This window comes from Tasmannia lanceolata, unplaced genomic scaffold (assembly GCF_043159265.1).
Source record: "Tasmannia lanceolata isolate RefF3 unplaced genomic scaffold, GAP_Taslan_0.1 ptg000019l, whole genome shotgun sequence".
Lineage (NCBI taxonomy): Eukaryota > Viridiplantae > Streptophyta > Magnoliopsida > Canellales > Winteraceae > Tasmannia > Tasmannia lanceolata.
In genome coordinates this window covers 27,673,034-27,684,961 of record NW_027518696.1, presented here as the reverse complement: position 1 = coordinate 27,684,961, position 11,928 = coordinate 27,673,034, and the positions used below count along the sequence as shown (strand labels likewise).

Here is an 11,928-nt window from a genome sequence, read left to right as displayed (position 1 = left end):
TTTTTTATGTGAAGATATGTACTAGGGAAATTCGGTGGATCTAGAGCCTCTTGCAAAAATATCTAAAATTTCTTGCTATGACAATGATCACTGGGATGAGGCTCAGAGTACTGCATTTCTCCTGGTTGCTTTTCAGTCAAGTCTTTCTACAATAGCTTGATGCCCTTCGAGGAAAATTTATTGGCAGCAAAGGTGTGGAAAATAAAGGCTCCTCCAAGAGTTTGTTTTTTTGGCCGGTCAGTGTTAGGCAACAGGATCCAAACGGTGGACTTTCTGAGAAAGAGGAATATGCTGATTATTGACCATTGTGCTCTGTGCATCGAATCAGGGGAGTCGGTAGATCACATCTTCATCCACTGCAGAGTAGCTCGGGAGGTATGGGGAAGGATTCTAGAAAGGTTTGGTATAAATTGGGTTTTTCCATCCTCTATTAAAGAGTTGTTTGCAGGCTGGACGTGTACACCATGGGGGAAAAAAGGTAAGCAATTGTGGTGGCTTTCTTTGTTGGCCTTCTTATGGGTTATGTGGACTGAAAGGAACACTAGAGTTTTCGAAGGGAAAGCTAAATCTCCTTATTTTCTATTTATCAAGGCCATTTCTCTTACTATCTCTTGGGCTCGGGCTCTTCCGCTCTTCCGATTTGTTTCGGCCTTCGACTTGTGGGAGGGTTGGGGCGTAGTATGTAATAGTCAGGAGATTATTAATGTAACTTCTCAGCTTTGGTGCCCTCCCCCTGAGGGGCTAGTAAAATTAAATTTTGATGGCTCAAGTTTGGGTAATCCTGGCCCTGCTGGGATCAGCGGCGTATTGAGAGACTATGCCGGTGAGGTCATTAAGGCTTTTTCTGGCCCAATTGGAACAACAGATTCGAATGAAGCGGAGGTAAGAGCTGTGCACCAAGGCATTCTGAGTTTGGATAGGGATCGATTAGGCAGTTGTATTGTAGAGGGTGATTCGCTTAATGTTATAAGATGGCTTAGGGGCCCTAGGTGTACTCCGTGGAGATTCCTTCATTTCTTTGATGAGATAAAAGACCTCTTAGAAGGATGTCCGGTACCATTTCAGCATGTGAGAAGATCTGCTAATGCTGTGACAGATAAGTTGGCAAAAGATGGAGTATCGAAGCAGGTTCTTGAACTTTTTGATTTTCTTCCGCCCTAAGTGATTTTTCTGGGGTTGTATAAGATCCTCGTGGCTTGTAAGTGTGTCGTTATATTGTAAGGGGGACCTCCTCAGTCTTCTTTTAATATATTCTGTTACCATTCAAAAAAAAAAAAAACTGCATTTCTCCTGTATGTACCAACATAAAAAAAGGCATGGCCCATGAACTTTTGTTCTTGGGTTACAGAATCAGAAAGCAGAATCCATGACAATTTGGAGGTAAGATGGATAAAGTGGAACTCATGAACATTTGTTCTTTTCTCTCACTCTCTTATTTGTATTTTTTTCCATCAGAGAAGAAATATTGCATGTTGTTGGATTGAATGTATCTGTTCGGGGATTTCTAATTTTTCGGATTCCTTAATAGAGGATTGCATTTGTATTGGGTTGGGGCATGAATAGTAGGGTAAAGGGGTTCATATTAGAAAGAGATTGGTGATCAATCATGTTAATGTTGCTGATCTGAAGATCTTCGCATTGGCAACCTCGAGTGAATTTTTTAGTGTATTATTTTTGTTGGAAAGTTTCTAAAAAGTCTAGAGTTTCTAAACTTTACAGAATCCCAAAAAGTCAACGATTGCTATGTTTAGGCTTGCTAATTTGGGTGTGGCCTTGCATGTTTAGTAACCTTTCATGTTCATAGGGTAATTCCTTGAATCTGGAAACGTTTGAGGGGAAAGATGACTCTAATTGCACTGTCTAATTAGGGTTTAATTGCCAAACAAATTTGGGCACTTTAGGAAAGCTCTATGGGAGCTTTGGCCTATAAAGGAGACCCTTGGTCCCTTTTGCCACACACCACATCACTAGAACTCATTGAGAGAGAGAGAGAGAGAGAGAGAGAGAGAGAGAGAGAGAGAGAGAGAGAGAGTTCACTTTAGAGAGGTTTCCCATAGACCTATTGGTATGCAAGGTAAGAGAAGTATCAAGGGGCATTTCTGGGCCTTCACCAAGCTCGGAAAAGCTACGAGGATCGTCGGATTATATACGTTCAAGCACAAGCTATGGTGAAAGGTACATCAAACCCATCTTATTAAAATCAAGTTTTTCTTTGTTCTCTTTGCCCATGATCCAAAGGAATCATTAAGTTAATGTTTAGAACAACATTTGGTATCAGAGCCTAGGCTGTAGGCTTTAAAATCAAAGAAAAATTGTGTTTTTGGTGAAAATACCTATTTTTCACCTCGCTGGAAAAGTCATTCCTGCCAGCGGCCGGCAAACTTTTCCTGCGAGTGGTATGTACCATCATGTTCTTCTCTCACCAAGGATCCTTCCCCTGAAGTTTCATTGAAAACCGACGGTCGGATTGTGAGAAAACTAAGAACAAAGTTCGATGGCATTATCATAATTATTTCAGAAAGTTTCAGTTTTTAAACGTTTTTCCCGTGGGGAAGACGACCACGTAATCTAATTTAGTAGTTTTGTAAGAAACTAATGTAGATTGATAGTTTTAAAACTTTTAGTTTCTGTTTTTAAAACTACCATACATTCGTAGTTTTAAAGAAACTGCCATTCCATGGTAATTTACAAACGAAAGAAAAAGAAAGTGATATCTGCTGGGCGACTTGGTCGGCGACGTGGTGAAATAAAAAATGAAGGGGGGTGAATTTATCCTCGTGAGGTGAAAAACCAGCAGGGGGTGAATTTATCCTGAACTAGTTTTCCTAAAACCTTTCCTACGGTCGGTTGGGTCTTCTCCCGGCCGATTCTTGGGGAACCGAAAATGGTTCCGAAACCCTCGTGAACCCCTCTACCTTGGGAAAACATTTCAGGGGCACAACCTTCCATTTCCTACGAAATCTGAACTTTTTGGGATATTTGGCATCCCCTACTACAAGCCTTTTTTACCCATTTATGGGTAATTTTTTAGAAGATAGAAATGGATCCTAAGGTTTTCCGGCATTCCGAATCCATTGGCATAGGTTTCGAAGCCATCTGAGGATTGGATATTATAGCTCACGTGTAAACATGCTTGTAGTCCTCCCTTTGTGAGTTGTTTTTAGAGCCTTTAATGTTCCCGTTTTCGGTTTCTCACAACTGATACTTGTTTCGTCGTGCTTAGATGTATCAATTGCATAAAATGTCTTCTTGTAGTTTACATGTTTGGCTTATTTTTTGAGAATAGTGTTCCTGCGCAGCTGCTTAGATAGCTTATCTGAGTAGCTTCTTCAAAAACTCACGTGGCCCACATTTTTGGGGTGATCCAAAGCATTCATTTGAAAGGCCCTTCCATGGATTAGGGTGTGTACAAAACATCAGCCCTATAGGATCATCTTAAGTTTGTGATGGTTGGAAAAATGTGATAGGACCCTATTTTTTTTCCTAAGTACTCCTAGAAACAAATTGATGGATAGATTCAGGTCTCACTAACTATCCATGTTTAGGTTTAATGTGAGGATTCTTATGAGTATATTCTAAGTAATTAAAAATCGGATCAATACATTAGGGAATGAGAATAAAGTACATATTGAGGCCGTTATTGTTTTCTGTTAATTTCTGAATATGAGTTTCATTAGTTTCAGAAACTTTATTTCAGGAAACTTGGTTCTTTCAGCTTTGAATCATAGTTTAGAAGCATGGCAGGTTCTTTCTAATTTTTCATTCTCTTTCAGTATGTGAGTGGTTCTTTTTCGGAGGCAATCCATAAAAATTCAGATTGGTTTCTTCTCATGACCAGACTCAAATTGCCTTACATGAGAATAAGATAGTCAGTGATGTTGGAAACAAACAAATCAAGTGGATAAGAGCTTATCCAATCAGTGGCTCAAACATTGGGCCATATATTTGTTTGAAGGATTGGCTATAAAGGACTGTTCTACAATTAATTTGATCTTATTGATTCCAGTGTTTGTATGGAGTACATTAAAGGGAAATATATAATGGTTAGGGTCTAAAGGTGTCACTTAGAGTATCGGTCCACTAAGATCATTTATGATAATAAGATCGCTAGACTTTTTTTTACTCTGAAGGTTAGTGAAAGAGATCATTAATCTCTGAGATTAATTTTTCCAGTTGTTGCTATTTATCTCTTTAAATGAAGGCAGAAAGCTGTCGTTTGAGGGTTTAGAGTTTATGGTATATTACAAGGCCTTAAGTTACGCCTTGTAGTTGCGGAATTTTGACTCAGGGTGTTACCTTGTTGATAATCAACAAGTTACTGAGAATATGTTGTGATAATTCTATTACGGTTTTACTTTTCCAAGAACGACAAATAACGTAAGGAGTCAATGTGTTGACCTATTGTCTTGAGGAACATAACTCAAGATCAGTGAATGTCTACTGAGTACATAAGTACCACACTTATGTTAGCAGATCCAATAATGAAAGGCTTACCGTTTTAGGACATCAATGACCATAAAGCGCGCATAAGGTTGGTGGTAAGGCCGATTACGTTGATTGGTGGGAGTCTGCATAAAGTTCATAGACATTGTAACGTGATCACTTTTGAGATTTTGATCCTGATAAATAAAGTTGTCTGCTGCACCATTATTTGTTTTGTGCACATTGAATGGATATTATGAAAGCGTAATGTCGGTAATGCCATAAAGTGGACCATATTCATGTTAGTAAGTTTGCTAGCATTGTGATTGTGGCGAGGTCATTGGATAATTTAACTTTCCAATGATTACATGGTCCATTGTTAGTTCACTTATTGAATGGATTATTAAGTTGTTGGTATGAAAGGTATAAAGCCCATGCAAGCCAAGTGGGAGACTATTGGAAAGTTTTTAAAAATCTAGAATTTTTAACTTGATAGAATCCCTAAAAGACAAGGATTACTATGTTTAGGCTTGCTAATTTTGGTGTGGCATTGCATGTTTAGTAACCTTTTATGGTTATAGGGTAATTTCTTGAATTTGGTAACATTTGGGAAGGGAAAGATGACTCTAATTGCACTTTCTAATTGGGGTTTAGTTGCCAAACGAATTTGGGCACTTTACGAAAGCTCTATCGGAGCTTTTGCCTATAAAGGAGACCCTTGGTCCCTCCTGCCACACACCACAACACTAGAACCCATTCAGAGAGAGAGAGAGAGAGAGATAGAGAGTTCACTACTGAGAGGTTTCCCATAGACCGATTGATGCAAGGCTTGTGTCACGAGGCCATTTCGTCCAGCGCTGTTCGCATGGCCTATGGCCTGTGACTTGGTAGTAGTAGTGCCAATGTATATGTTGTAGTAGACGTAGATGGTATATTGGCCCAACAATGTCATGTAAAGTGAAATTCCTATGGTGGTCCCGAATTGGCAACTAATGAGGAGGTAAAAAATTAGGTTGCTAACAAGTTTTAACCTTTTGAAAAAACTCAAACCCAATTTTGAAGATTAAGAGATCAAGATGAAATTCAAGCACACAAGTTAAATCTAAAGGTGCAATGCAAATGTAAAGCAAGAGATTAAGAGAGAGTGCACCCGAGATTTAAAGTGGTTCAGTCCTCCAAACGCGAGGCCTACTCCACTCCACCAACCAAACCCATTGATGGCTTCACTATGTGATCTTCTTAACTTCGGCGAAGATCAATGCCGATTACAATTCCGATCGCCTTTAATCTTGGTGGCAATCTTCACCACGGAGAGTGGGCTCTGCTTCTCCGAACACTCGCCCAATACAAGTTTCTTGAATAATAAAGAAAGAACAAAAAATCCCTCACAAGGGTTTACAACTTTTGAAGATGATGTACAAATTGAGCCTATGATCCAAATCCTAATCTTAGAGGATGAGAGGCATAAACTAGCTTGATTCACTCTTAGGATATTCCAATAGGATTTTAGAGTGTTAGGATTGATGATTGGGAAGTTTGGAAAGCCCATATATATAGAAAAACCAAATATGACCGTTTGAGGGGCATAGTGGTAAATCTGGCAAAATTACCAACGGATATTTTTCTTCCCGTTATAGTGGTCTCGGAGTTCTGAGAAAAAATCTCGGAGTTCCGGGAATACAAACAGAAGTTTGAAAAATGCTACTGGACCATTTCTCGGAGCTCCGAGGAATCTCTCGGAGTTTCGAGCTCGGAGCTCCGAGAAGCCTATCTTCAGCAGATTTTCAATTCTGTTTCTTGGCTTCCAACTTTACACTAAGTTGGGATTGTTATGAGGGTTCCAAAGTGTTGGAACACCACAAGGACAATCACTTAAACATTTAGGGTGTATTAGATTACTTTATTTTTGCCTCTTAAAATCTAAATTAGGATTGGATCTTATACAATCTAAATAGACTTCGATCTTCAATGCGATTCTTCAAGTCTTCATTTATCTTGGATCTCCGATGACTTTGGCCTTCCGAATGTGGTCAAATGAGTGCTTCTTGGCTTCAATCCAAGCAATCTTGTCTTTAAGCAATTATGATCTACAACTTAGACAATTAAACACATTAGTGATCTTAAATCACTTGTGTATTGAAATCATCAAAATAAGATGGGAATTGCCAAAGTGGGAACCATTGGGCTTACAATCTCCCCCTTTTTGATGATGACAAGTACAAGAGATTTTCCAATAAAAACACACATTAATTTCCTTATACTAGATTTCTCTCCCCCTTTGGCATCTATAAAAAAGATGGGGTAAAAGGAAATCAAAGGGATAAAATTTTCAATTTTAAGCTCCCCATTTTTCAAGGAAAAAGACAAACATAGAACTCCCCCTACTTGGAAAACAAATTCAATACAAGAGGGGATTTTAAATAACTATAAAAAGATATTCAAATTTAAGCAAACAAGCCCCTAATCTAAGCATATATGAAGAGAATCATATGGGGGCTTTGGGAACCCAAGCTTTCTTGGTTCCACCACAATCCCTAATTTTAGATGCACATTGGAATTGGTAATGACCATGGATTCCACAAAAATGGCATCTAACATGAGGGTTAGATAGACTAGTCATATCATAAAATGCATGATTAGGTCTATGACTAGTCTTCTTTAAGATTATGTCAATAATTTTGTCACCATTTAGGAATCCATGGAGACATAATCTTAACCTTTCATTTTCATTATGAAGATGTGTTAATTGATTTAAAGAATTATTAAATTCATCTTCATAAGATTTGGAGGTGCTTGCCACATTTTGAAATTGACAGGATTTCTCATCCAAAATACCCTTAAGGGTTTCAATCTCAAGTTTAAAATTTTCAATTTTTACTTTAACTTGAGATATGGAAGAGGAAGATTCATTTATCAAAACATCAAGTTTATTTTCTAATTTGGAAATAGATTTCTTTTGAACTTTATTTTTTGAAATTTGAGAATGCAAGGTTAAGCATAATTCATCAGATGATATTTTTTCACTATCACTACTTGATGAACTACAAGAGGCGTTAGAATTTACCTCTTCTTTATGGGTGAATGCCATGAGGCAAATATCATCTTTTTTATCTTCTCCTTCGCTTGAACTTTTGCCAGAGGTGCTAGTAGCATCCCAACCGGCGGCAAGAGCCTTGTTCTTCTTCCAATCCTTCTTTCCCTTGTACTTTGAGGAAGATGACTTGAGAAGAGGGCACTCCGGTCTTTTGTGTCCCGTCTTCTTGCAATTGTAACACCTTATTCCTCCTTCAACTTCACTTTCTTCTTTCTTCTTCTTTTTATCCTTTTTATGCTTATTTCTCCATAAGCTTTTAAATTTTCTTAATGCTTCTTCCTCATCGCTATCCGCATCACTTGATGATGAGTCCGTCTTAGAGGCCTTTAGAGCTAGAGAACGACTTTATCTTTCTTTCTATTTCGGTTTCTTCTCCTCTTGTCGGCTAGTGAGGAGCATCTCATGGGTGATGAGAGATCCTACAAACTCCTCCATAGATAGCGTCTTGAGATCTTTTGATTCTTGGATAGCGGTGACCTGTGGATCCCAATAAGGAGGAAGTGACCTAAGCAACTTACTCACAAGCTCATCAGTAGGATAAGATTTACCAAGATTAGCTAATTCATTAGAAATTTTAGAAAATCGGATATACATATCGGAAATACTTTCATTTTGATCCATTCTAAACATTTCATATTTGCTCTTTAACAAGTTTATTTTGGAATCTTTGACTTGTGATGTTCCCTCATGGGTAACGGCAAGTGTATCCCAAATAAGCTTGGCGGAATAAAAAAGAGCTACTCTATTGAACTCCTCCGTTAATAAGGCGCAAAACAAAGAGTTTATAGCTTTGTAATTTAAATTTGCTTGCCTTTTATCTTCAACATTCCATTCTTCAAATGGCTTGGAAGGCAAAATGTATCAATTTTCAACAATATGCCAAAGTTCCACATCTATCGAAAGAAGATAGATGCGCATCCTTGTCTTCCAATGTCCATAGTTGGACCCATTAAAGAAAGGAGGTCTAGTTGTGGAATGGCCTTCCGGAAGTCCGGTTCCATTAATATTTGCCATTTCAGAATTAAAAAGTTGCTAAATATCTTATGATCTTTCCCTTGTTAAATTTTTTTTTAAAAATTTACCAAAGATTTTAAGAAAAGAAAATCTTTTAAGAGCCAAGGCTCTGATACCAAGTGAAATTCCAAGGGTGGTCCCGAATTGGCAACTAATGAGGAGGTAAAAAATTAGGTTGCTAACAAGTTTTAACCTTTTTTAAAAACTCAAACCCAATTTTGAAGATTAAGAGATCAAGATGAAATTCAAGCACACAAGTTAAATCTAAAGGTGCAATGCAAATGTAAAGCAAGAGATTAAGAGAGAGTGCACCCGAGATTTAAAGTGGTTCGGTCCTCCAAACGCGAGGCCTACTCCACTCCACTAACCAAACCCGTTGATGGCTTCACTATGTGATCTTCTTAACTTCGGCGAAGATCAATGCCGATTACAATTTCAATCGCCATTAACCTTGGTGGCAATCTTCACCGCGGAGAGTGGGCTCTGCTTCTCCTAATACTCGCCCAATACAAGTTTCTTGAATAAAAACGAAAGAACAAAGAATCCCTCACAAGGGTTTACAACTTTTGAAGATGATGTACAAATTGAGCCTATGATCCAAATCCTAATCTTAGAAGATGAGAGGCATAAACTAGCTTGATTCACTCTTAGGATATTCCAATAGGATTTTAGAGTGTTAGGATTGATGATTGGGAAGTTTGGAAAGCCCATATATATAGAAAAACCAAATATGACCGTTTGAGGGGCATAGTGGTAAATCTGGCAAAGTTACCAACGGATATTTTTTCTTCCCGTTATAGTGGTCTCGGAGTTCTGAGAAAAAATCTCGAAGTTCCGGGAATACAAACAGAAGTTTGAAAAATGCTACTGGACCATTTCTCGGAGTTCCGAGAAGCCTATCTTCAGCGGATTTTCAATTCTATTTCTTGGCTTCCAACTTTACACCAAGTTGGGATTGTTATGAGGGTTCCAAAGTGTTGGAACACCACAAGGACAATCACTTAAACATTTAGGGTGTATTAGATTACTTTATTTTGGCCTCTTAAAATCTAAATTAGGATTGGATCTTATACAATCTAAATAGACTTCGATCTTCAATTCGATTCTTCAAGTCTTCATTTGTCTTGGATCTTTGATGACTTTGTCCTTCCGAATGTGGTCAAATGAGTGCTTCTTGGCTTCAATCCAAGCAATCTTCTCTTTAAGCAATTATGATCTACAACTTAGACAATTAAACACATTAGTGATCTTAAATCACTTGTGTATTGGAATCATCAAAATAAGATGTGAATTGCCAAAGTGGGAACCATTGGGCTTACAATTTCCAAGGGTACGTAGCTAATAGCACTTTTGGTGGGCACTCGCCGCTAAGGGAGTTGGTTGCTAAAGCTCTTTACCCTGAGATCTTGGTTGGCCATCGAGTGGTGAATTGGTAGTCATATCCTAGCAGGGATTCCATTCTAGTCAACGGGTGATCGGGGACCCTTAGGAGTAATAGTCCCTTTTGGCTTAGTCCTATTGTAACTTGTTCAAGAATCATCAATAAAGATTAACATTTGCCTACTCGTGTACCCCATTACTTTGTGCTTGCTTGCAAACTCAGTGTTTCTCCTTCTACTTGTTTTGTCGGTTTGATCCTCACAACATTGCTAGGCTTACTTGCTCATCGTGAGACAATGAAAGTGCCGCACGGACCTCGCTTCCAAACCAAAGGTCCGTGACAGTTGGTATCAGATCCGATTCCTGTTCACAGTAAAAGCAAGCCATCCACATAATGGGGAAGACTGGGGGACGTAGTACCCATCCACTGTCTGCAGAGTCAAGCTTACTTGCTCATCGTGAGACAACGCAAGTGCCGCATGGACCTCGCTTCCAAACTAAAGGTCCATGACAGTTGGTATTAGATCCGGTTCCTGTTCACAGTAGAAGCAAGCCGTCCACATAATGGGGAGGACTGGGGGACGCAGTACCTATCCACAGTCTGCAGAGTCAAGTCGGGTTCACGCAGAACCTTACCCTGTCGAAGAACCGACACTAGTACCCTCCACTAGGGAGCGACTTACAAGAATTGAAGAAAGGTTGACAGAGGTAGAGCAACAACAGTTCAACTATGCCGAAATTGCTGAAAGCCTTGGTGAGGAGACCAAAGGCACAATAGAGAGTCTACAAACATAGGTTGAGACTCTCACTGTCCAAGTAAATCTACTCATGGAAGCCCTTGGTAACAGCACTGGGGGTCACAATGATGGAAATGGAAGCTGGATGCGAGTGCCTCAACCCAAGTGTTTCATAGGTGCCCGCGATGCAAAGGAACTACAAAACTTCTTGTTTGACATGGAACAATTCTTCCGGGCAATGCGCCTTGATGAGGATGCCAAAGTCATTACTGCCAGTATCTGGCAGTACCTCAGCGACGATGCCAAACTGTGGTGGCAAACTCGCTATGAAGATATTGAAGCAGGACGATGCACTATTAATAGTTGGGAAGACCTAAAGCGAGAGCTCAAAACCCAGTTCATGCTCGAGAATGTCGAGTTTCTTGCCCGAAAGAACCTAAGACGCCTCCAACAAACAGGGACAATCAGAGATTATGTGAAGCAGTTTTCAGCTCTTATGCTCGATATAAAGAGCATGTCGGAGCAGAACAAACTCTTTCAATTCTTAGAAGGACTAAAACCTTGGGCACAAACAGAGCTTCAGAGAAGGGGAGTTCAAAATCTTGTGGAAGCAATGACTGCAGCAGAAAAACTATTCGATCGTGTGGCAGACGATGCCACCAATAAGAGAAAGGAGACAATTGAGAAGCCTCCCAGCTACACGAGCAAACCCTCTAGCAGCTTTAGGGGGAAGAACCAGAGCCAATAGAGCGATAGGAGGCCTTACCCCAAAGAAGGTCCAAGAAGGCATAGTGAGGCATCTAGCCCTACTGGACCATCACCATTCCCATGTTTCATATGCAAAGGGAACCATTGGGTAAGAAATTGCCTAAAGAAACAAGCTCTCAATGCTCACTTAGCCACGACACCTTCACCTGAAGCTCAAAATGAAGGAGAGGAGACCAAGGAAGAAGAGGGTGAGATAGAACCCAAGATGACCAGCCTAACTCTGTGCAGTACTATCAAGGGGCAAAACACAAAAAACACTCCCTCCAAGGGCTTGATGTACGTTGATGCATGCATCAATGGAAAGACAACTCGAGCTATGATTGATACATGTGCTACCCACAACTTTGTCTTTGAGAAGGAGGCAAGGCGCTTAGAGTTGAAACTCGAGAAGGATGGCAGCAAATTGACGGCAGTAAACTCTACAGCATGACCTGTCGCTGGTGTGGCGAGGGGTGTGCCAATTAAGATCGGGGCATGGTCCGGAACGACCAATCTCATAGCAGCGCCCTTGGA

General features: G+C 39.7%; 1 protein-coding gene across 1 annotated transcript; it reads left to right on the top strand.

Annotated features, from left to right (window-relative positions):
- The first annotated feature begins 10,738 nt into the window (after positions 1-10,738).
- On the top strand, positions 10,739-11,395 carry LOC143852459 (uncharacterized). The gene has a single exon (XM_077361844.1). It carries the CDS (start codon positions 10,739-10,741, stop codon positions 11,393-11,395), a length of 657 nt encoding a protein of 218 aa, XP_077217959.1.
- Positions 11,396-11,928: the final 533 nt, after the last annotated feature.

Coding starts and splice junctions, on each gene's coding strand:
- LOC143852459 (XM_077361844.1), top strand. CDS start 10,739: ATGGAAGCCCTTGGTAACAGCACTGGGGGTCACAATGATGGAAATGGA.